We start from the raw sequence: 27,239 nt of genomic DNA on the forward strand, positions 1-27,239 counted from the left end.
GCATACTGACTGAGTTTTGGAGAAACTCCAGAATAACAAATAATGTTTCCTTCTTTGTGTAAGCATTTGAGGAAAGGAGGACCCCATGTACTGAGACAGAGAAGACTGGATCAAGGAGTAAGCTTATTGTGAAAATGGGTGATCGAAAAGTAGATTCATGTATCTTGATAATGGTATCACTCAGTAATGGACATAAGCGTTGTTAGAAGTAAATGACATTCTTAATACTCAGCAGTATTACAACCCCTTTTATTGAGCCATAACATGTTACATTGATACTCAAAAGTTACATGATGTCAATAAATAGTAGCCAATAATGTCACTATCAACTTCTTAAAGCCAGCTGATATGTTTCATTACATAGACCCTAAGGTCTTCATTTCAAATAAAGATTGAAAGTGGAACAAAAACTTGCCCTGGGTAGAACTTGCTGAGCCAAAACAGTTGAATACAGGGACTTGAGTAGGGTCCACCAAGTGAAATACTTCTTATTTTTAGCACTTTTTAAGCACAGCTTAAAGTGAAAACATAACACAAGTAGTGAATCCCTAAGCCTTGATTTCCACTTCTTCATCCTGATTTCACAGTGTTCACTGGGATGATTTTGAAACACATTTCTTTCTGAAACCTCCTGAGAAGAAATGAATCCAATTTCATCCTAACTATATTAGACTGAGATAATGCTAAGGCATTCTAAGCACTGAAAGCCATGGCTCCAGCAATGTGTAATTAATTAAAACATAATATTTTGGCTCAATGCTAAACTGTTATCAACAAAGTATATGAAACAAGTTGGATGTTGAACATCAATAAACATATTTATTTGAATTATATTGAGGGACAATGAAGTCTGGAGGTGATTAAGCTCCTGACTGTCTCTTTCACCTCTTTGTTCCTAAGGCTGTAGATAAGAGGATTCAGCATCGGAATCACAACTGTAAAAAACACAGTGGCCACTTTGACCAGGAGCCATGAGCTGTTGGAGTTGGGCACACAGTAGAGAAGGAGGACAGTCCCATGGAAAATGGTGATGGCGGTCAGGTGGGAGGCACAGGTGGAGAAGGCCTTCCGCAGTCCCCCTGTGGAAGGCAGCTTGAGAATAGTGACAACTATGAAGACATAGGAGGCCAGGATGACCAGGAGGCTACAAGCTTCACTGAATATAGAAATGACTAAACAGGCCATCTGGCTGAAGGAGGGGTCAGAGCAGGCCAGAGAGAGGATGGCAGAGTACTCACAGCCAAAGTGATTTATGATGTTAGGGCCACAGTAGGAAAGTTCCAAAAGAGAATATGTGAGTGTCAGGGAACAGAGTCCTCCACATATGTAAGTCCCAGTGACGAGGAGAGCACAGAGCTTGTGAGACATGGCAACTGTGTAGAGTAGAGGGTTACACACAGCCACAAACCGGTCATAGGCCATCACCGCTAACATGAACATTTCTGTGATCACAAAGCCACAGCCAAAGAAAAACTGTGCCATGCATCCACGGAAGGAGATAGTTCTGTCTTCCACTACCAAGGTCTCCAGAAGTTTGGGTGTAAATACATTGGAATAGCAGAAATCCAAAAAGGATAGATGGCTGAGGAAAAAGTACATAGGTGTATGAAGTTTGGGATTGACTCTTACCACCACAATTATGCACCAGTTCCCCAGCATAGTGATTGTGTAGATGGCCAGGAACAGCAGGAAGAGGGGAGCCTGGAGCTGCGGATATTCTGAGAAGCCCAGCAGGGTGAATGTGGTCACAGAGCTCTGGTTTCCTTCATCTGGTACCATGACCTTTGACTTTAGCAAAAGAAAGAAGAAAGGAGGAAAAAAGGAAATTGAGCAGGAGAACTTGAGAAGGTGAGGTGTTAGGCACTCAGATGCTCAGGGCAGAGCAGACAAGGCCAAGGGCGGGCAGTTTGCATTCACATCTCTACTTCACGGGGAGTCCCACTGGACAACTTACTGTCTTTCTGATTACAGGATGTGAGATTTATCCTTTGATACTTTAGTCTGCTTGTCTTGAAAATGAAAAACAATTAGAGCCATTTCATAAAATATAAATGTGTATCATAAATATAAAACACGTATGTATATAAATCTTGTCTGTGAATGTATGTGATACTTGGAGCACTGAATGCTCTGCGATGAGAACAATTATGAACCAATGAAGGATACATAGAGCAGAATAAGAAAAGCATTGATGGGATCCCAGGAGCCATTTAATTGTGGCAGAGGAGTCCTTGAGAAGATTGAGCATCTTGAAAATAAACAAATAAAAATATTATGGCAAATTCCTTTGGGGGAAGATTTATCTTGTCTGACATTCATGGGTCTGTACTCATATATTGGATTATTACCTCCTGTAGGTTTATCTCAATTTTTTTATTTATTTTTTACATATACATGTATTTATGAGGTTTCCACTTTTTGTCTTCACAAAATTAAAAAGGCTTAAAATGTAATAACAAGAACAATGTTTAAGATAAGGACTAGAAACAAAAACCTCATAAAGAATGAATGAAGATAAATACATTCAGAAAAGAAATCAGACGATTGCTGCATCGAAATATTAAGCAAAATTAATAATAATAATAATGCAAAGAAAGTAGCATTCACAATGTCAAATAAGAGTACGTCTATTATAGAATGCTTTGACTCTGAGGTTCAGTATGGAGTCATCAGTTAACTTCCTCTTCTTATTTTTTTTCCAAAGTCTCAAAAAATAGACAACTAATATTTATAAATAAAAGTAAAAGATAATTTCAAAAAACAGATCATGCCAAATCTCATAGACCATAGCAAAAGAAGAAATACTTTAAAATCATTCTACTTAATCTAGATACACCTGATATTAAAATTGGAGAAAATATATTATTATAAAGGGGAAATTACAATCATTATTAAAGACACATCAAACATGTGCTAAAGAACATCTTTAAATGGTCTGACCAGAAATGCCTCTGATAACTCTGTTCTGTCAATGATAGAGCCACCATACGGTCATTTAGAAAGCTCAAAATGCTCAATGACATAAAACTATTTCCTGTAGACGTATTCTGGAGATATTCTGACAAGTTGCACGTTGATATTTCTCCCGGTAGGGATTCAGTTTGTTGGCAGTGCATATTGTATAAAACAGACATAAACAACCACTTGTTTATCAACAACTTTAACCCATAAAAATGAAGTAGACAGTAATATACAAAAACAACACAAGCCATTTATTTATATGACAAACGTATGTGTTGTATCTGAGGAAGAATAGAAGAATGTGTAAAATTGAAAGATATGAATTCTTTTTTGGTAAGTAATAATAGTATGAATATTAAGATTTCACATGATTAAACCTAAAAAAAAAGACATCTTTAAGGGTATATGTAGACCCGGTAGATACGAAGCTGCCATTATGAACTTAATTGTGAACTGGTACAGCTTTTAGCTTTGTCTGTAACAAGCAATAGCCTACTTCTAAACCCAGGTGCTGAGCCATCACTATAAAATTGAATTGTATGAGACTTAGGATATGGGATAAACATTCTGTGACTTTCGTGTATTTAGGCATATGTGTTGATTAAAAAGAGGCTTAACTTTAATTCAGGAACTTGTATTACCAGATTGAGTCACAACTAGACAGGTCAAGTATTTTGAGATGCAGATTGTTACTGCTACAAGGCTGCTAGTTTAAACCCTATGTGACCTAAGCATCCTAAATTAGCATTAAATGAAAAGATTTGGGGAGGAAATGATATACAGAATTTTTTTATTAATATTAAGTCATAGCTGTGTACATTAAGGCGATCATGGGGCACCATACATTGGTTTTATAAACAGTTTGACACATTTTCATCACACTGGTCAACATAGCCTTCCTGGCATTTTCTTAGTTATTGTGTTAAGACATTTATATTCTACATTTACTAAGTTTCACATGTACCCTTGTAAGATGCACTGCAGGTGTAATCCCACCTATCACCCTCCCTCCGCCCATCCTCCCCCTCCTTCCCCCCTTCCCCCTATTCTTAGGTTATAACTGGGTTATAGCTTTCATATGGAAGCCAAAAATTAGTTTCATAGTAGGGCTGAGTACATTGGATACTTTTTCTTCCATTCTTGAGATACTTTACTAAGAAGAATATGTTCCAGCTCCATCCATGTAAACATAAAAGAGGTAAAGTCTCCATCTTTCTTTAAGGCTGCATAATATTCCGTGGTGTACATATACCACAATTTATTAATCCATTCGTGGATCAATGGGCACTTGGGCTTTTTCCATGACTTAGCAATTGTGAATTGGGCTGCAATAAACATTCTGGTGCAAATATCTTTGTTATAATGTGATTTTTGGTCTTCTGGGTATATACCTAATAGAGGAATTACAGGATTGAATGGCAGGTCTATTTTTAGATCTCTAAGTGTTCTCCAAACATCTTTCCAAAAGGAATGTATTAATTTGCATTCCCACCAGCAGTGCAGAAGTGTTCCCTTTTCTCCACATTTTTTCAAAATGTTCTGAGTGTCTTCAAAATAATTCAACTGCCCTTTTCTGCAATCATATTGTAAAATCACATCATTGGTGCTTACAGAAGACTAAAATAAGACCCTGCAAAAATGAAATAGCATTTGACATGGAATTCTTTAAAACCTATGTGCTTTTTCATGAGCTGAAATTAATGTTCTAGCAGAGGTGGCCAAACTGTAGCCTGTGGTGGTCCATATGCAGATTATGTGAGGTCTGTTGTATTTATCTGTGGTGGCAGATATGGTAAATATATGCACAGACATTTTTCTTTTTTTGCTTATCAGCTTTCGTTAGTGTTTGTGTATTTAATGTGTAGCCCAAGAGAACTCTTCTTCCAATGTGTGGCTCAGAAGAGAAAAAATTGAACATCCAGTTGTTATCATTTTATCCTCCAGAATGATACACAGCATTTATTGTTTCTTGCATAGATAGATGGATGATAATAGATAGATACATAGCCATGATTCACATACAACTAAAGTTTTTCTCCTTTAATCACTCCTTTAGGTTAATTTGATTTGATACTTGTGATCTGCTCTTCTACTACATTTATTATTACTTCCTACCTATGTTGTTTTAGTTTAACATAAGACTAACTGAGCACAAATTTCATAACTGAGATCACTTTTGTTACTTTTTCGATCTTTTTCCAAAATCTGTATTCTTTCCCTGGAGTTGCTTTAACAATGTCTGAGCAGCCCAGAGTTGTAAAAGAAATGCTATCATCAAAGAAAAAAAGATGTCTGTGTATGTGCATGTATATATTCATAAACACACACACACACACGTAGGAGGTGAGTGAAAAAGCTACACATGTGGTGCCGCTTGTGGCTCAAAGGAGGAAGGCACTGGCCCCATATGCTGGAGGTGACAGATTCAAACCCATGCCCGGCCAAAAACTGCAAAAAAAAAAACACGAAAAATTAATTAAAAAAAAAAAAACTACACATATGGAAAAGATGTGAGGGTAAGAATATATACCCTATATGTAGGTATATATTCATGTGTAGCTTTTTAATCCACCTTTTACACGCTATATTTTTACAAACAAACTTGGGGTCAGAATTCCCAGTCTCCTAATTAGCCCCAGGAGGTGTCATTCCCATTTAGCTGAAAGACCACTCAAGGTGTCACCTGCATTCTTTCTCTCCTTTTTAGTGACAACCACCCTGGATTTCTAATTGCATGCTTAGTCAGCATAGTAAAGAGCATTTTAGACACCATAAAATATAGGCCTTGCCCTCAAATTTTATTTCCCTTTAAGAATTAACCTGAGAAATAATCTGCATAATTGTAATGAAACAATACAACACATAATTCTTACTTATTCAAAGTTTGTGTGCATAAGAACAAGAATATTGTGATCAAGAAAAAAAAGAATATATTTCCTTGTGATGCAGACCAATTAATACTCATAAATATAATCAAAAATAATGAATCAAGTATTTCTAATTAAAGGAACTAAGTAGTAACTACAGCAGTTAGATTTACACATAATCTTTGCTCCCTGCAAAGATTATTGGAATACCTTATTTTCCTTCTAAGGTGAAATAAATTAAGAATTGTATCGACTCACCTAAGTATGGAAGAATTTGACTTATTCATTTACTATAGCTTCTCTTAAGATTAATAGACTCCAGAAATTTCTTGCTGAGAATTAAATTCTGAAATTATTATAGCAAACCTGGAGAAAGTAGTAAGGTGTATTTCCATGAATGTTTAAGGAAATGACTTTCTCTCATATTTTAAAACTAAATTCAGGGATAACAGAGAGATAACAAGAGACTAAAAGACTAAATCCTGTGCTAAACTGTGTCACACATAAATGCCACCAAGGCTTTAGAGACAGTCACCCTAGAGGATAGAAGTATTGCCTAGGAAGACACAAGCCAAACAATTATATGAAATAATGCCCCATGTGATGTGTTAATTATATGTAACTTCTTCTAAAGATTGGAAAAAAATTCATCATCAACTTTAATTCCATGCTCTTCTTGTAAATGTGTAGAACCAGACAATACATCTTGACCTTGAATACTTGTAAAATAGTAAAAATATTAGAAAAATATAAAATAAGCTATTGGTACTAATCTAGAGATAATGACTCTTAATATTTGGTGTATTTCTGGCTTTCTCACTCCTATGTGGGTTTATACACACACATCAGTGTATATATGGATTCAAAGTTTATACAATAAGTAGTCAGTTATATTGTTTATTATCCATTTAATATAATATTAATTGTTTCATTTTTCTGCAATAGTTATCCAGTTTCTATAAGAGCTGTTCAACTTTTATTCAAGTAAATGTGATGTGAATTATCTTTTAATTCATTAGATATGTATGTCAGTGGTTTTAAAAAAATATTGTGAGGTCTGGCATAGTAGCTCATGCTGTAATCCTAGCACTTTGGGAGGCCGAGGCAGGTGGATCACTTGAGCTCACAAACTCAAGATCAGCCTGAGAAAGAGCGAGACCCTTTCTGCAAAAAATAGCTGGGCTTTGTAGCAGGCACCTGTAGTCCCAGATACTATGGAGGCTGAGGCAAGAGGATCACTTGATTACAGGAGTTTGAGGTTGCTGTGAGCCATGATGCCACAGCACTACAGTCAGGAGAACAAAATAAGACTCTTTCTTAAAAATATAAAAAAAAATTAAATTAAGCTAAATATAAAAAATTAAAAATTATTGTGAATGTTACTACAAATATAGAAGTAAAAAAAATCTTCAACAGAATACTAGAAACTGAATTCAGCAGCATATTAAAAGGAATTTAAGGTCAAGTGAAGCAGCTCATGCCTGTAATCTGAGTACTTTAAGAGGCTAAGGAAGGAAGGAGGCTTACTTAGCCTGGGAGGTCAGGATCAGTCTGGTCTATATAATTAAACCCTGTCTCTATGAAAAATTTTTAAAAATAGCTATTCATGGTAGCACCTGCTTGTAGTCCTAGCATTCTAGCTTCTCAGGAGGCTGAGGTGGGAGGATTGTTTAAGCCAAGGAGTTCAAGGCTGCTGTGAGTTATGACTATACCACTGAAGAGGGAGACTGAAGAGAGTCCCTATCCCTACAGTAAATAAATAAATGCCATTAAATTAAATTAAATTCCACTTGGCATACAATGGAATGTTTATTCGTGGAATGATGTATATCTTACAAAAACAAACAATCAATATAAATCCATACCAAAATCAGTTTATGTAAGACACTGCATTAACGGTATAAGGGGAAAGATATATGATCCTCTTAACCAAAACAGAAAAAGGATCTGACAAAAGTTCATATCCTGTCATGACAGCAACACTAAAAAAAAAAAACACTTAGAAATGAAAGAAAACTTCTTCAAAATAATAAAGGCTATAAATGAGACTTCCACAGCTAATGTAATAATCCATGATAAAAAACTGAAAGCTTTTCCCCAAAAAAAGATGAATATCAAGGTGATGGTATTTGCTGTCATCACTTCCTTTCAACACAGTGTTAAACATTCTAGCCAAAGCTATTAGGTGTGTTTATAGCAGACCAATTTACAATTGCAAAAATGTGGAAACAACCCAAGTGCCCTTCAACTCATCAATGGATTAATAAACTGTGGCATATGTATACCATGAAATACTATTCAGCCATAAAAATGATGGAGATTATGTATCTTTTGTTACAACTTGGATGGATTTGGAGAACATTCTCCCAAGTCTGACAAGAATGGAAAAGCAAGCACCACCATGTACTCAATACTAAGTTTTAATTTGTAGGTTAACAACAACATGTACTCAAATAAATTCAAGAGGGGAAGGAGAGAGGGGGTTTGTTAAGTTCTTACACAATGCATACAGTGTACAAACCAATGGTTCACTTCCTGGGGGAATGTCACAACTACAACTCGGTCTTCACCTTATAAACATAAACAATGTAAACCAATTGCATGTACCCTCGTATTAGTCTTTTTTTTTCTTTTTTTTTTTTTATTAAATCATAGCTGTGCAATTGAAGCAGCTTCAAAAATACACTACTGGGACTTGATCAAACTAAAAAGCTTCTGCACAGCCAAGAACACAGTAAGTAAAGCAAGCAAACAGCCCTCAGAATGGGAGAAGATATTTGCAGGTTATGTCTCCGACAAAGGTTTAATAACCAGAATCCACAGAGAACTCAAACGCATTAGCAAGAATAGAACAAGGGATCCCATCGCAGGCTGGCAAGGGATTTGAAGAGAAACTTCTCTGAAGAAGACAGGCGTGCTGCCTTCAGACATATGAAAAAATGCTCATCATCTTTAATCATCAGAGAAATGCAAATCAAAACTACTTTGAGATACCATCTAACTCCAGTGAGACTAGCCTATATCACAAAATCCCAAGACCTCGTATTAATCTTAAATTTAAAAAAGACATCTTATTTTGAAAGGAAGAAATAAAATTAACTCTCTTCACAGATTACATAGTCCAGTATACAGACAAATCTAAAGATAGCCAACACACACACACACACACACACACAACTCTTAGAACTAATAAACAAATTCGCAAAATTACAAGATATAAACTCAACATTCAAAAATAAGTTGTGTTTCTACACTTTCAATGAACAGCTTCACAAGAACATTTTAAAAAGCAATTCATTTACGATCACAAATAATAACAGACTTAGGAATAAACTTAACCAAACAGAAGAGAAAAATGATATTCTAAAAACTATAAAATGTAACTTAAAAAATTAAAAAGAATATAAATAAATAGAAAGATATCTTATGTTCATGGATGGTAAGCCTAAATGTTTTAAGATGCTAATACTACCCAAAACAATACAAATACAATGAAATCTCTATAAAAATACCAGTGATATTTTTGCAGAAATAGAAAAAAATCAATCCTAAAATTCACACAGAATTGTATGAGACACCAAATAACAAATACACTCTTAAAAAAGAGTAACATTAAAGGTTTTAAACTTTCCTACTTAAAATTTACCACAAATATACACTGATAAAAACAGTGAGTCATTTGTATAAGACGGACATATAGACTAATGGAATAGAATGGACAAATCAGAAATAAACATACATATAGGGTCAAATAAATTACACAGCAGTACCAAAATAATTCAATAGGAAGAGGGCAATCTCTTTAACAGATGGTATTGAAACTTTGGATATCTTCATGCTAAAGAATAAATTTGAAAGCTTATATTACATGGTAGGAAAATTAACTTTAAAGGGATCAAAGACCTAAAGGTAAGAGCTGAAACTACAAAATTCTTAGAAGAAAATGGAGAAGAAAAACTTGATGAGATTGAATTTGTTATTTGTTTCTTATATATGACACCAAAAAAGACAGGGAAAAAAAGTTTAAAGAAAAACAGAATAGACTTCAAGAAAATTAAAATGTTTGTGCATCAAAGACCACTAACAACAGAGTAAAATAACAATCCAAAATATTTTGAAATCATACTTCTAGGTGATTAATATACAAAATACTCATATAAGAGGTCTTCAAAAAGTTCATGCACATCCATATTATGAATAAACTATGCATGGATTTCAAAATTTTTGCACAAAAATTAACTCATACTATTTCTAACATGCCTGAACAAGATCTAGACACGAAGAGGGACAAGACATTCGTTTGAAAAGAGCCCCTGCCACATCTAGAAGCCTAAGTGCCCATCGATCCACGAATGGATTAATAAATTGTGGTATGTGTACACCATGGAATATTATGCAGCCTTAAAGAAAGATGGAGACTTTACCTCTTTCATGTTTACATGGATGGAGCTGGAACATATTCTTCTTAGTAAAGTATCTCAAGAATGGAAGAAAAAGTACCCAATGTACTCAGCCCTACTATGAAACTAATTTAGGGTTTTCACATAAAAGTTATAACCCAGTTACAACCTAAGAATAGGGGGAAGGGGGAAAGGGAGGGGAGGGGGGGAAGGTGGGTAGAGGGGAGATGATTGGTGGGATTACACCAGCGGTGCATCTTACAAGGGTATATGTGAAACTTGGCAAACAGTCTGTGAAGCTAGTGAATGATGCCCCATGAATATCAATGTACACAGCTATGATTTAATAAAAAAAAAAAAAAAAGAAAGAAAGAAAAGAGCCCCTGTCGGGCGGCGCCTGTGGCTCAGTGAGCAGGGAGCCGGCCCCATATGTCGAGGGTGGTGCGTTCAAACCCAGCCCTGGCCAAACTGCAAAAAAAAAATAGCCGGACGTTGTGGTGGGCACCTGTAGTCCCAGCTGCTCGGGAGGCTGAGGCAAGAGAATCGCTTAAGCCCAAGAGTTGGAGGTTGCTGTGAGCCGTGTGACATCACGGCACTCTACCCAAGGGCAGTACAGTGAGACTCTGTCTCTACAAAAAAAAAAAAAAGAAAGAAAAGAAAAGAGCCCCTGTCAAAGGACCATGAGTTCTGCTAAAATTAAAGCAAAAGCAAGCATCAGATTTATGGTAAAACTTGGGTGGAAGAATGGAAAAATTATTCCTGCTTTACAATAATTTAATAGCGGGAGGCACCTGTGGCTCAAGGAGTAGGGTACTGGCCCCATATACCGGGGGTGGTGGGTTCTAGCCCGACCTCAACCAAAAACTGCAACAAAAAAAAAAAAAAAAAAAAACCCACAATAATTTAGTAGGGACCAGCCCCCAAAGAAATCAGCAGTTTACAAAGGGGTATCGCATTCAGGAAGGGACAAGCCAATGCTGAAGGTCAAACCCTCAGGAAGAAACCACCACACCCATTTGCATGAAAAAAAAAAAAAATTAATCTTTTATGTACCCTAATTGAAGAAGGAAGTTGTAAAGGAGCAGGATCAAAACCCTGAAGCATTTCTGGTGGAAGTGTCCTGGTATAATCTTACAGAGAAAGGGGCAGCGCCTGTGGCTCAGTGAGTAGGGCGCCGGCCCCATATACCGAGGGTGGCGGGTTCAAACCCAGCCCCGGCCAAACTGCAACAAAAAAATAGCCGGGCGTTGTGGCGGGCGCCTGTAGTCCCAGCTACTCGGGAGGCTGAGGCAAGAGAATCGCGTAAGCCCAAGAGTTAGAGGTTGCTGTGAGCCGTGTGACGCCACAGCACTCTACCCGAGGGCGATAAAGTGAGACTCTGTCTCTACAAAAAAAAAAAATCTTACAGAGAAAGCACAGTCAAAGAAATAACTGCCCAGAGGTGGGAGTCGTCCAGTCAAAACAAATGCGACCAGTCAAGGGCAAAGTTCCTGGCAACAGTGTTTTCAGATGCTCGAGGCGGTTTGCTTGTTGACTCTTTGGATGGACAGATGATATCATCTGCTTATTATAAAGCTGTTCTGAGAGAGTTACCAAAACCTTTAGCAGAAAAATGCCTGGGAAAACAAAACAATTGCGTTGTGTTCTTCTCCACAAACGTAATGCTCCTTCTCATCCCTCTCAACAAAAAAGGGCAATGTTGTAAGAATTTGATAGGAAATCATTAGGAATCCACTTTTCATGTCTTGATTGGCTCCTTCTGACTTCTTTTCTTTTCTGAGAAAAAGAAATATATATATATATTTTTTTTTTCAGGTAATAATGTAAAAAAATACTGCATTGACGTGGTAAAATTCCCAAGACCTTCAGTTCTTTAGAAGTGAACTAAATGGTTGGTATTATTTCTTACAAAAGTGCATTAAACTTGATGGAGAGTATGTTGAGAAATAAAATTTATATTTTTTATTACATTTTTACTAATTATTTGAAATTTCCTTGTAAATAAAAAAACTTCCTCTTTCAAATCAACCACAAAACCATAAAAAAACAACACAATTGAAAAATGAGCCAAAAAATTGGAAAGACATGTCTTAAAAGAAGATATATACCTGACTAATTAGCACGGGGAAATATTCAGAATTATTATCACTAATAATCAGGGACTCATAAATCAAAACCACAATGAATGGCAACTCATTTTTCCAGGAAAAATAAATTCTGGAATTCTGCTGTAAAACATTTTGCTTATAATTTCCTTTACTGTGCTGTACACTTAAAATTTTAAGAGGATAGATCTCATATATCTGTTCTTAATACAGTAATAGAATAAAACAAAAACAAAAAATGAGACACCACGTCACATCTTTTAATGGCCATTATAAACAAGAAGATGAACAAGAACAAAATAAAAAATAGCAAATGTTATGAGGGATGTGAAGGAATTTGACGACTTGAATATTACTGGTGGAATATAAAGTAGTTAAGCTTATATGGGCAACATAAGGCAGTATCTCAGATAATTGAATTTGAAAACACCATATGATCCAGCAGTTGTTACATGCTTTAACAACTGAAAGCGAAGACTCAAACAGAAATTAAAACACCAGTGCTCTTAGCAACATTATTCACAATACTCCAGTGTTTCTGGACAGTTAGAAACACTTAACATGTATACACAATGGAAACATTAGACTAAATGAAACAAACCAAACACAAAAGGCAAAAAGTGTGATACCAAGTACATGAAGTACCCAGAAGAGTCAAATTCATAGAGACAAAAAAGTAAATACTTCTTACAGGGACTGAGGGAGGATGGAATGAGGAGTTATAGACTTCTAGCTGGAGGTGTAGAAAAAATCTGCAGATAAAATAATGGTTGCACAACTAAGTGAATATACTTCTAAGTTATGTAGTTTAAGATGACAAGTTTATTAGGAATTTCCACCAATAAATGATTAGATTAAAATAACACTACTAACTCAGTGACAAGAGAAACAATCCAATTTAAAATGAGGAATTTTTAACACACAGAAAATGACCCATAATCAGTGTAAAATTAACAGAATTATTTATTATTGGGGGAATTAAAATCCCAATGAGATACCACCACTCACCTAGTAAAAATGACTAAAAATGTTAATCTAACAATAACAATTTCTGACAAAAATATGAAGCAATTGTTACTCATGGGTTTGCATAATTGTCACATGTCATTGAACTCCTAAGATCTGTGCAAACTTTTGATTTAGTTTTCAATTTTTAAAATATACAATGAGTTTAGTCTTCCTGGATTTAACTGGAAATTCTATACTGTTAATTTGAAAATAGATTGATTATCAGATGCTTGCTCTTATCCACTGTCAAAAGAGAAATTATATCTGGAATAGTGTTACTTAAATCTCAGCGCAAGAAAATCTTTACAGCTGATGTTTGAAATAAAAAGCTACAGGGAAGCATTGATTTAGATATGGATAGATGATGGATGGATAGATAGATAAATTGATACATGCTTATAGAGACAAATAAGGGAATATTGGTACTACAGAAACAGATATATTTATACATAAATGTTTATACATATTTTAAATAGATATAAAGATCACAGTCCATTTGTATTTTTATTTTCCTTTAAGTTTTAGAGAATTGTACATTTACGAGTTAATTCCAAACTTGTATAGCATTTAATTCTCAAAGAATTTCTCAATATATTTAATAAAGTTGGCAAAAATATTGTGTGGTGGCCAAAATTTGAATACTAATTCTATTGATTTTTCTAGAGAAAACTGAATAATTATATCAAAGTTGAAAATAAAACCCAGATCTCTGAAATCTCAGTACAGTATTCTTTCTAGTTCTACATGAACTCATGTTTTGTTTTTTAAAGTTTAGCCTATAATTGACATGAGATCAAAATATTTTACTTTCCACCAATGTTACCAAGTTGATTCTCATCTATTTGTTTTCTCATTCTCAGCTAAATTACATGGTAATTGATAGAATTTGTCTTCATATAGCCTATCTCCAAAATAGTAACTGAGAGAAAAAAAAAAATTTTCTCTTTGCAATTGTCAAAAATAAAAATTCCACCAGATGGCAGAATAATACCATAATTTAAATAAAGAAACTAAAAATCTCATTGTATTGCTTTAAAGAGAGTAATTAAGAAACAAAAAAACTCAAAATGTTTACATTGGCTCAGCGCCTGTGGCTCAAGCGGCTAAGGTGCCAGCCACATACACTGAGCTGCCAGGTTTGAATCCAGTCTGGGTCCGTCAAACAACAATGATGGCTATAACCAAAAAATAGCCAGGCACTGTGGTGGGTGCCAGTACTCCCAGCTACTGGGGAGGCAGAGGCAGGAGACTCACTTGAGCCCAGGAGTTGGAGATTGCTGTGAGCTGTGATGCTATATCACTCTACCCAGGGCAACAGCTTGAGGCTCTGTCTCAAAAAACAAAAAAAAAAATGTTTACATTGATGCTAGGTTACTTGACCTCATTCAAATATACACATCTATTGATTTTTGTTTTTATTTTCTCCATTTATCATTTTTGACTAGAAGTAAATGCAATACCTCCTGGTCACTTACATTCTCATATTTAAAAAGAGAATGCAAAGCAATTTATTGAATAATAACTAGAAAAATAGGTTGAATACCTAATTTGAATCTATAATTTTCCATCTAATATCTTTAGATGTCTCCAAGACTGGCTGATAGAATAACTTGCATTCATTTACCAAATGCATTTTGAATGATTCCTCTGTTGTGAACATTGCAATAGTTGTAGAAAATAGTGAATTAAACCTAATGAAATCCCTTACAAATCTTATCCATTAATGGTAGGAAAACAATAACATGCTGTTGATTTCATTACAGTGTAAAATGTTCAATGACAGTGACAAATGAGAATTAAGTCATTCTCAAGCATCATGACATGTGAAAAAGGGAATGCACACCTGAAATTGATAATTCAAAGAATAGGGAGAATAAAGTTTATTAATGGTAAATTCTACTTTATTTATTATAAGTAACAATACAAAAATAAAAATAGTATTAATGTTATATAAATATGTTAGTATGAAAACAAAAATTCTGATTAAAAATATAAATCTAAAAGCAGGGAGCAAACAAAACCACCTAAATGAGAAGAAACTATTTATATGGCGCACATATATATATATTTATATTTATATACATATATATCTCATGTATATACATATGCATGGATATAATATTTATATATATGTAAGGTCAAATACAGAACTAGAACAGAGCATAATGATTATAGATTAGATATAGATATAGACATATTAATAGATTTAATAGAAATCCAAAAATATACTATATATATGAGGAACTCATAAACAAACTCAGTGAAGTTATAATTAAAGAATATGTTGGCAAAACTTATTTCATCATTGTCAAAGAAAATACTATGAATTATTTGATTCCTTAGAAGTTTGCTGTGGCTTGCTGCATGACCTAGTTTTGGTAAATGTTTGATGTGAACAGCCAATCACATATGTGCTTCTGTTACTGGGAATAATTCACCATACAGGTTAGCTAGGACAAATGTGTTAACTATGCCATTTAGAATTTCTATACTCTTAGATTGAATTGTTTGTTTTATTCATCAATGGAAGTAGGGCATTAAAGTCTCTCATGATGATAAAAAACTTCTCTATTTCATCTTATAATTCTGGATTTTTTTTACCTATATTGAAGGTCTGTTATTGAGTGAAGGGAAATTTGAATTACAATCTCTTTCTTGTAAGCAGACCCCTTTATGATTTTGAAATAATCTTTATTAATTTTTCCTGATTGATACATTTACAGTTGTATGAGCTTACTTTTATTCAGAGTTTGCTTTGTTTATATTTTATAGTTTCTAAAATAGATGAGCATATGTATAACCTAGAAAATTTACTCAGGTTTTCACCCTACTTAAATAGTTAATTATGCTCTCCAAAACACATGACAAAAATTTTCCATAATGGCACTGTGCAAAATAGCTGAACACTAAAAATTCAAAACAAACCTTAAAAATCCATCAAAATGTCTATATATAAATAGTTTGATATATTCATTCAATGAATACTTAACATAAAAGAGATGAATGCTGCAAATAGCACAATAAATAAATATCATAAACATAATTTTCAATAAAATAAGTCATATCTAAATATTCATATTCTGTTCTGTATAGTTTTATTTACATAAAGTTTGGGATAGATAAATATATTAGTGTTATAAGTTTGCATAGTACACAATTTTATTTGGATGAAAGAAAGCTGATAAACAAAACAAGAATCAAGTGTGTTTGTGAGTTTTGTTAATATCTATCTCCTTGACCCATATGTTGGTTACACAGGTGTGTTCAAGTGGTGAACTCATTTAGCTGTTCATGCATATTTCAGTATGCATGTTAAAATTTTAACAATTAAATTAAAATTGAATTAAGTTATTAAAAAGGAATATATAAAGAAAGATGATGACATAATCATGACACATGAAAAAGGGAATGCACACCATAATATTTAAATGTACTGAAATAAATAAATATTTTATATTACATAGTTAGATTGTACAATGAAGTTTCAGGAGTTGTTAATATGTATTCACCCCAAGGACAAACCAAAAATTTGCATAAAGATGAAAGTAAGTAGATAAGAGGAAAATAAACAGACATACTAAAGTCAAGACAAGAGAAAAACAATAAATATTTAGTAATTATGAATACAATCCCTAAAAACACAATCACTTATATAGTCCCATGTCACTTAGCATTGGGGGCACATTCTGAGAATGCATCATTAGGTGATTACATCATTGTGCAAATATCATAGAGTGCACTGACACAAACCTAGATGGTATAGCCTACTGAACACCTAGGCTGTATTATATAGCATAGCCTATTGTTCCTAGGCTACAAACCTGTATAGCAGGTTACTGTAGTTAATACTATAGACAACTGTAACACAACAGTATTTGTGTAACTAAACATAACCACCAATGTATTATGTGGTCTGTCACTGAATTGTCATTATGTGGCACATGATATTATATCAGAGAACTCTAGTAATAGAAAATACAGTTTTCTCAAGTGCACATAAGCAGTCTTAAAAATTGACTTATTTTAATATATCAGCATAACAACTATAAATTTTTTAAAATGTCAAATACACAAATAGCATTCCCTGGACACTAGTCAATTTAAGTTTAAATTAATAACAACATTTTTTAAACAATAAGATATTCTATTTAAAATTGGAAGAGCTTTCCACTAAAAAAAAGGAATAATGCAGACCATATCTACATCATTTGTATAGAAGATAAATAAGTGAAAATTATCAGAAGAAATTTTATGATATTATATGACTGTATCAATGAAATGAAAACAAATAAAATATTTCACACAAAAAAGACCTAGAAAAAGGTTTCCTAAAAGTTTGATAAAAAATAAAATCACTGATGAGATATAAGTTGGTTGGATTTTTTCCTTATTTCAGAATATACATGGATACGAATGTTTTGGTTACATGGATTTCTTTTGTACTGCTTGAAATTTGTTGAACTAAATGGCAAAAGTAACACAAGTTATCAAAATCTGTAGGATTCAGCAAAAGCAGTCTTAAGGGAAAAATTCATAGCCTTAAATGTTTTCACCAAAAAGACAGAAATATCATAAATCAACTATCTAATGAATCACCTCAAGAAACTGGAAAAAAAATAATAAATAAATATATATGGAAGATTAATGAAACAAAAAATTGGTTCTTTGAAAAGAGAAGAGACCCAAATAATCTCAATCAGAAAAGAGAAAGGGGATTTACACCTGATAACAGAGAAATATAAAATATCATCTATGAATATTGTAAAAATCTCAGTGCACATAAACTTGAAAACATTGAGGAAAGTAACACATTCATGTAAACACGCAACCTTCCAAAGCTCGATCTGGAAGAAATAGAAATCCTGAACAGACCAGTAATGAACAACAAAATTGAAGCAGCAATAAAAAAAATCTTCCAAAAAAAAGTCACAGAGGAGACAGTTTTATGGCTGAAGTTTATCAGATCTAAAAAGAAAAATTGGCACCCATACTGTAGAAATTATTTTATAATATTGAGAAGGAAAGAATCCTACCCAACTCCTTCTATGAAACTAGTATCACTTTGATACCAAAGTGAGGAAAGGACACACAAAGAAAGAAAACTATAGACCAATATCACCTATGAATATAGATCCAAAAATTCTCCAACAAATTTTAGCAAGCTAAATTCAACAGCATATCAAAAGACACAAAAATAAAACAAAAAAACCAAACTCCATCATGAGCACCTGTGTTTGTTCTAGGGATGCAAGGATGCTTTAACATAAATTAAATCTATAAATGTGATTCCCCACATAAACATAAGCAAAAGCAAAGATTACGATCTTCTCAATCAATTCAGAAAAATAATTGACAAAATTCAACATACTTTCATGATAACAATGTTCAAAAAATAGGCATACATGAAACATATTCCAAAAGTATAAAATCTATATGTGACAAGCCAACAATCAACATCAAACTGAATGGGAAAACATTGACACATTCCCACTCATAACTGGAACAAGACAAGGATATCCTCCGTCACCACTTGTATTCAACTTTTTTTTTTTTTTTTTTAGAGACAGAGTCTCACTTTATTGCCCTTGGTAGAGGGCCATGGTGTCACAGCTCATAGCAACCTCCAGCTCTTGGGCTTAGGCGATTCGCCTGCCTCAGCCTCCCAAGTAGCTGGGACTACAGGCACCTGCCACAACACCTGGCTATTTTTTGTAGCAGTTTGGCCGGCGCCGGGTTTGAACCTGCCACCCTTTGTATATGGGGCCAGCACCCTACTCATCAAGCCACAGGCACCACCCACTTGTATTCAACATAGTACTGGAAGTCCTAGTCAGAGCAATCAGACAAGAGAAGGAGGTTAAGGGAATCCAAATGGAGAAAGAGGAGGTCAAACTATTTCTCTTTGCTGATAGTATGATCTTATATCTGAAACCCTCAAAGACTCCACTGAAAGATTCCTGGAATTGATAAATAAATTCAGCAAAGTCTAAGACTACTAAATCAATGTATACAAATCAGTAGCATTCCTATACACAAATAACAGTCAAGCTGAGAGTCAAATAAAAAACTCCAGACAATTCATAATAGCTAAAAAGAAAATAAAATACCTGAGAATATGTTTAATGAAGGAGGTAAAAAAACTCTACAAAGAGAACTGTGAATCAGTGAGGAAGGAAATTGCAGATGATGCAAATAAAAGGAAAAACATATCATGCTCATGGATCAGCAGAATCAACATTCTTAAAATGTCTATGTTACCCAAAATGACTTACAGATTCAAGGTAATCCCCACCAAAATACCAAAGTCATTTTCAAAGATCTAAAAAAAATAATTCTATGTTTTTACTGGAACCATAAAATAGCCCAAATAGCCAAAGCAACCTTAGGTAAAAGGAACAAATCTATAAGCATCACTTTACCAGACCATGAACTATACTATAAAGCTATAGTAACCAAAACAGCATAATCCTGGAACAAAAATAGAGACATGGACCAAAGGAACTGAACAGAGAACTCATATATAAAAATCATCCACACATTACAATATAACCTTTGACAAAGCAGACAGCAATATGCACTGGGGAAAAGAATCCCTATTCAGTAAGTGTTGTGGGAAAAATTCAATAGCCACATATAGAAGATTAAAACAGTATCTATATCTCTCACAATGCACATGTATTTAATGTATATGCATGGAAGCCTTAACAATAAAGACCTCAAAATACAGAAGATGTTTTCCATTTTTAAGCCTGGGTTCAATAAAGTATAGACTGCCATGTAGAAATGTACAAAAATTTGTACAAAAAATTGTACAAAAATCATCTGATCTAATGATAACAGACCGAGTAGGGGAACCCAGCAAGCCCTGTCTACCAAGATTCTTCTTGACCTCTTTGAGCATTCATTCTTTCCTTCTTTGGGGGGGGATTAATATTAGGGTACAAATGATTAACTTACAAAGTGTGCATTTGTTAGGTATGAACCCTGTTGTGTAGTGTCCCACACCCAGGAGGAGTGCCATATAGCCTTACATTGAGACACGTGATTTTTAAAACATTTCCACACTCAGTTGATAAAATTTCATTTCTGATTTTTGCCTGAGGACTTATAACAGAAATTAATCATTTTCTATTGTGAATCATTTTCCTAAAACTAGCTATCCAAGTTTCACTATTTTTCTATTTTCTGAAGATCTAAGCACTTACATTGAATTTATATGTAGCACTGCCACAGCCCAGCACTAACCAAATCCCTACTCCTCATTTTCATTTTAGGTAAAGTACAGAGAACCCATGAACTGAAATAAATTATTGAAATAAATAAATAAAGTGAGATAAATTAAAATTAAATCAAGTATTCTATTTCTTCTCATACATATCTCAACATGCTAAAAGTATTAGAAAAAAATGTAATGTTCACTCTTTCAAATTTATTTTGTTATGGTTCCCCCATGGTAAGATTTCATGTTGGTGTATTTTTAAAATATTTTTCATTTTGGTGTATGACCAGTAACTGAATTATTTGGGCTAATGCTCTATGTGTGCTCAAAAAGAATAATCTCCATTTAATTGACAGTAATCATTAATAGTTTAATTATTTTATGCATGTTTCTGAATAATGGTAGTTATATTACAACATCTCCTATACACAACCTAACATAGCAGTTTGTTTATATTTTAACTCACTCATTTTTGGTAAAATTAAAATTTTTAAGCAATTTCAATTTTCTCATTATTAATTCATTTCTACTTTGTTACTCTCACAGGATAAAGCAGTTTTTTTCTGTATGGACATTTATAGATTAATTTTATTTATTTTCAGGGAAGAAGTCCAAATGATTAAGCCCTGTGTATGTACTGCTAATTTCCTTTTACCAAGGATTATCTGCTTAAATCTTCCACCAGGATTCAAGCAAAATAACCAGTAAGTTCACTGAAGGAAGATGTGGTTACAAAATATCAGTTCGCATTTTGTAACTGATATTACAAATGATATATCATTGACCAAGATTTGGTCAATGAGTCCCATTGGTCTTTGAGTCCCATTTCTCTTAACAGTGTTCCATTGCCTTCAAAGAAGTATTAAAAAAAAAAAAAAATTTAAGCAGCTTCTTTTCTCATTAGTTAGGCATAAATATTCATATATTGGAAGTCAGCATTTTATGGCTCAAAGTGGAAGTTTTCCTTAAGACATTATTTTCATCATTTATGGGAGGGGTGTTTGAAAAACTTTGAAGGGGTTGCATGTCCACTGGTTATTTTCACACCCTGCCATTCCAATGATTGTGGAATGGTCTAGTTAAGTTATGGCTGATCTAGTGCAAATAAAGAAGACAGGCCCAAGGACCATAACTGTTAAGTGAAAAGTACAAATTGAAGGAGTTTGGTGGGAGTCTCTGCAGGATAAACACTGATGGTGTATAATATCAGAAAATAAGACGTCATCAAAATCACAAAAGTCATCAAGACTATCAGATCTGAAATGACATTTATCAAGAAATCAAATCTGTATGCGCCAGTACAAAGCATTTTCAATAGAAGATACTTATCACAGCAGTAGTGAGCTATCTCATTAGGACCACATAACTGTAAGAAGAAGGTAGGAAGGAGCTGAGTGCTGGAGTGAATATATCCCCAGTACAAGCTAGGACAACCGTGCTGCGCGGTTGCCTCTTCATGATGACAGTGCAGTGCAAGGGCTTGCAGACAGCCATGGAGTGGTCATACTCCAAGCTTGCCAGAATGAAGATCTCTATGGCTCCAAGAAGCGAATGATAAATAGCTGTATCCTGTGTTTATTATAGGAAATGATTTTTCTTTCTGCCAGTAAATCAGACATTAGTTTGGGCATCACTGTAGACGGACAGCAAAGGTCTGAGAGTGAGAGCAAATTGAGAAAGAAACACATAGGTTGGTCATGAGCAAGATTCCAATTCAAATATCAATGTAGCAAAATAAAAATAAGCACAGCAGTCACCTTCATTGAAGCACAGCTTCAATGCCCCTATTCTGAATGATTCCTGTAAGAAATAACAGAGACTATGTTTCTACTCTCTGTGGTCCAGAGTAGCAAAAATACATAATAACCACTTGCAAATGCATAATACAGAAGTTATGTCAGAAATGCTATGGAGAATATTGATAATAACACTAATATGTAGTATCATGAAACTATTTTAATGGATGTGATTTCAGAGTCTCAAAAAATGAAAACCTGATATTTAATAAAAGTATTTTTTCCTTGATTAGTCTCATGATGATTTCAGGACATATGACCTTCATAAAAATAAACACCTTCAATCAACTGTTTTAAAAATTAATATTAGCTGACAAGCATAACCCAAAATACCATTAAGTCCTGACAAAGAACAGAGTTCAGAATCCTTACAGACTCACAATTTGTTAAAGATGGATGTTTAAATCATACACGGCATGTTTACAGATATAAAGTATAACAGTCATCACTAGTTCAATATACAGAGGATTAGCAGGATGGCATCTAGCTCCAAAGTCCATGTTCCCTTTTCTCTTTGTTTTCTGTAATCCTGTTAGTTATTGATAAATCTTTTAAAGAAGTAAAGTCATGAAAATAGTTTAAGGGTAATTGGGTGGGTAATGAAGAATTAGGGCATGAGAAATCTCAAAGATGACATATACTGTTCTTGTTGCAAACACCCATTTGCTGATCAAGAGAATTAATAAAACCTGAGGGCATCTGGACTTCAGGGTCATCACTGCCTCTTGCATGAAGGGCGCTGGCCCCCAGGCCCATTCTGTCAGCTCTCATCTATTTCGATTGTCGGTATTTTCGTCACTCTCTTGTCACCGGCAAACAATGGGGACACTTACAGGTTGTATGGGGACTGACCCCCTACACAAAATTAAGTGACATGTGACCTACCTTGAGAATCCTTCTCTGAGTATCCACTATTAAGTACCCTTCCAAAAATAATTACACTCTCCCACTTCCATTAAGTTGTTCTAACCATCACTCTCTGTTTTTAACTTAAATTAAATTATAGACTGCCTTATGCTCTTCTCTAACCATCTAAATTTGCCTATTTGGAATAGCACAAAAATAAACAAAGGAAAAAAAAAACTCTTGTGTTCTATAATTATTCAACAAACAATTATTGAAAATCTAACAGGTGCCAAGCATAAATAAAAAAAGTTCCTTCTTTCACTGAAATCCGGTATAGATGAACAGAAGATAACAAAAGTAAACTGGTGATTACACAAAAGTAATTATACTTTTGATCAGAGTTACTAAGAGAGGGAAGAAGATATTCATATAGAGAATAATGGCAGGAATGAAAGAGTCCTTGAGCAGAGTCATGGGGGAAAGCTTCTCAGAGGAAATGCCACTTAATGCCTTAGCTACTGCTAGAAGGTGGAAAGAAACAGACACCTGAAGAGGGGAAGGCCTTTTCTCAGGCAGAGATGCCCAGCACTGAGATGAGAAAGGCTTGTGCAGGTCTAAGGCTGATGCTTAGTGAGGGAGGAGGTGAGGGCTTGAGATTTGTTTGGAGAGGGAGGCAGCAGCCAGTGGAATTGGTGAATCATAGGACAACAGAAGGCCATTATAAGGTGCCGCACCCACGGCACCATGCGGCAATAAGGCAATGAGAACTAAGGGAAGAGATAATGCAGGAGACGTCACACTCTCTACACTGCAGGAAATCTGAATCATACATCAGAGTTCATACTTTCAATGGTCCCTCTGGCTGCCATGGGAGAATGGATGGGTTTAGTTCTCACACAGTTTTGAAAGGATGACTTCTTTGGGGAAATATGTAATGTTCTCAGCATGACGGTTACTTGCCAAACATAGTCCCTCATTTCATCCAAAGTTTCTTCATAGCATTCTTCACCTCTGTGTTCCTCAGTGTGTAGATCAAGGGGTTTAACATGGGTGTGATGACTGACTCTGACACCGTCATTGCCTTGTCTATGGGGTAAGTGACCACAGGCCTCATGTACAAAAAAATACAGGGCACAAAGAACAAGATGATCACCGTGAGGTGGGAGGCACAGGTGGAGAGGGCTTTGCGCTGCCCTTCAGAGCTGTAAGACTTCAGGGAACAGAGGATGACCATGTAGGAGGCAATTAGGACAAGGAAGATGGCCGTACACATCACCCCACTGTTGAGGGTGACTAAGAGGCCCAGGATGTGCGTGTTCATGCAGGCAAGTGTCAGCAACTGAAACAAATCACACATAAAGTGATCTATGATATTAGGACCACAGAAGGGTATTTGGGACATGAACAGAAGCTGTATTGTTGCATGCATCAATCCCCCCACCCAGGCCCCTCCCACCATCAGGTGGCACACCCTGGGTCTCATGATGCTGGTGTAGTGCAGAGGCCTACAGATGGCCACGTAGCGGTCATAGGCCATCACGATGAGAAGGATGATCCCCACACCACCAAAGAAATGTCCCGCAAAGAGCTGGGTCATGCAGCCTTCCAGGGAGATGGTTGTGCCCTCAGAGAGGGAGTCCACAATCATCTTGGGGGCAATGACGGAAGAGAAAGTGACATCTGAAAGGGACAAGAAAGTAAGAAAAAAGTACATAGGTGATCTCAGACTCTGACTTGTGATTATGGTTACCACCATGAGTAGATTTCCCAGCACTGTGGCCGCATACATGATGAGAAACACGGCAGAAAATACTTTCCGCAGCTCAGGGTTCTCTGTAAGGCCCAGAAGAATGAATTCTGTCATGTTGTTTGGATTTTTCATTTCTCAGGTGCTGATAGGCATTCCAGCTCAGAGTCAAGAATCCTACAAAAAGACAACATGTGATTTATAATTAGTGACTACTTGGCTTCCTGCATTTCCAGGACATTGGGAAACCTTTTGATTTTTTAACTCATTTATCTGCCATCCAAGCATTTGGCTCTTACGAATGTGTTAAATAAAGAATTTGAAAGATAGATACTTTATTAATGCAATGTTTCCTCAAGTCCTTTCTCCTCTTTCTTAATAGTTCTTTCATGTGAAACAGCTTTCTGTCCCTCCTTCTCCTACTTTTCTGGTTGTTATCATTAATGACAACTTTTTTGAGTGCTTACCTGCTATTGGGGGCAATGAGGCCATCATTATTCTAAATACTTCATTTTAGGTACTAAAATAATCCTGTTTATCTTTACTTTACATATAAAAAAGTGACTGTCCTATAGTTTAGGAAACTAGACAGAGATTGTAAAATTAGTGAGCAGTGAAGCCAAAATGTGGACCATACTTCCCAATTCCAGAATCAGTGACCTTAAACATCAATATTGCTTCTCTAGTAATTATACTGTGAGCTTGTCATTCACCAATCTGCTAGATACAATTATTATCCTGCTTTATCTTAAAAAGAATAAAGTAAGTTACTATTTCTGTGCCCTCTTTGAAAAAGTAAGGTAATTATTTTTTGTAATTTAGCATTTCAATTCTAACTTTTAAATGATCAACACATACCTGAAAGTAGAGATTATATAATCTCTGACTAATGTATTGTTCATTGATAAAAATTACAAACCATGATGGGCCAGCAAAAATCCAGGTCCTCAATATAAATGGCTTGAACCTACATCAGTCCAAGTCCTTCCTTTCAATGTCCTTTGTCCTCTAAATGGAGCAAAGGGTTATAAAGATAATAATAACAACAATTAAACGATTAGTTTTCAGGTTGACTAACAGGTTGACTAACAGTCTCTTAAGCAGAGACTGAATGCCACTTCTCCACTTCTTAGGAGTTTAGAAAACATACGTTGATATTTCGAGTAGACACTCGGTGAATGCTGAGAGGTCACTTGCTATTCAATCACCCTCTTCACTCCCATCCCTTACAAAGTGTGGAGCAAACATGGGAGACTGAAAGTGCCACGTGTGATCTTAGCCTTGGCCTCCCAGGCCAAGAACTGACATCTTTCCTGCAGCAGCCCTTGTGGAGGGCTCGAAGTCAGGAAATAAGAAGTGGGTTTTATTCCCAGTTGGGTCACTAACGTAATCTGTTACTTGGATGTGACGCTGTCATCTGTGAACCTCGGTTTCCTGTCCCCTGCAGTGTAAAGGTGGTTCACCAGATGAGTAGTAACAGATGTGACTCTGTGCTCTTCAAACATAAACTTCCAGTTTTATTGGCATTAATTCTTTTATGACTCTTGGTGAGATTTCCTCAAGGGGTGGTTCATTTCATGTTTAAAACATTGATGCATTTTGCAGCAATTTGGGAGGACTATGAGACCATTATCCTATGTTAAGTATCTCGACAATGGAAAAACAAACTTTACATATATACCTAATAAATTGGAACTAACCAATGGGCACACAAGTGCATGGATGGAAATAAAAGTCATTGGAAATGAACCAGGAGAGAGGAGGTTAGAGGAGAGGGGAAAAGACCCACCTGACAGGTGTAATGAATGCCATTCAGACGATGGGCACATTTACAGCCCTGACTCAAGCCTTATAACAAAAATGTTTATATTCCCTTAATATTTTGAAATTAAAAATGGTAATGAAAGCCACTGCTCAAGGTAATATCAGTGCCCTGTCTCTCCTTAAGATTTGGAAACTGGCGTGAATCCCTGCTTCTCAAGAACTGAATTGGGCTTTCTGACTTGAAATTCCACTCCCATCACCAGCCCCCCCTTCATGATCAGACTTCATTTCTCCGTGCTCCTCACTTTCTTCCACCATCAGTCCCATCTGTTTCCTGCAGACTCACACCTTGTTCCTTTCCACACTGCCTTTCTCTCCTCAGAGAATCATCCTGGATCAAAATGGCAAATCTACCACGGAGGCACAACCAGGACACACACTGGCTTTGTCATCTCAACCTCCCCAAGCCCCAGTTTCTGCAGCAGTGCAATTAGTAAAGGAGAAACTGTAGCTACCATTTTTGCAT

At 35.3% G+C, this 27,239-nt stretch overlaps 2 protein-coding genes across 2 annotated transcripts; both read right to left on the reverse strand.

Moving 5' to 3' along the window:
* Positions 1 to 828: 828 nt before the first annotated feature.
* LOC128565766 (olfactory receptor 1165-like) lies at positions 829 to 1,779 on the reverse strand. The gene has a single exon (XM_053562475.1). The coding sequence runs from the start codon at positions 1,777 to 1,779 to the stop codon at positions 829 to 831; it is 951 nt and encodes a 316-aa protein (XP_053418450.1).
* A 22,396-nt stretch (positions 1,780 to 24,175) lies between these two features.
* LOC128564578 (olfactory receptor 4C6-like) lies at positions 24,176 to 25,084 on the reverse strand. The gene has a single exon (XM_053560030.1). It carries the CDS (start codon positions 25,082 to 25,084, stop codon positions 24,176 to 24,178), a length of 909 nt encoding a protein of 302 aa, XP_053416005.1.
* Positions 25,085 to 27,239: the final 2,155 nt, after the last annotated feature.

The sequence above is a fragment of the Nycticebus coucang genome, chromosome 14 (assembly GCF_027406575.1).
Source record: "Nycticebus coucang isolate mNycCou1 chromosome 14, mNycCou1.pri, whole genome shotgun sequence".
Lineage (NCBI taxonomy): Eukaryota > Metazoa > Chordata > Mammalia > Primates > Lorisidae > Nycticebus > Nycticebus coucang.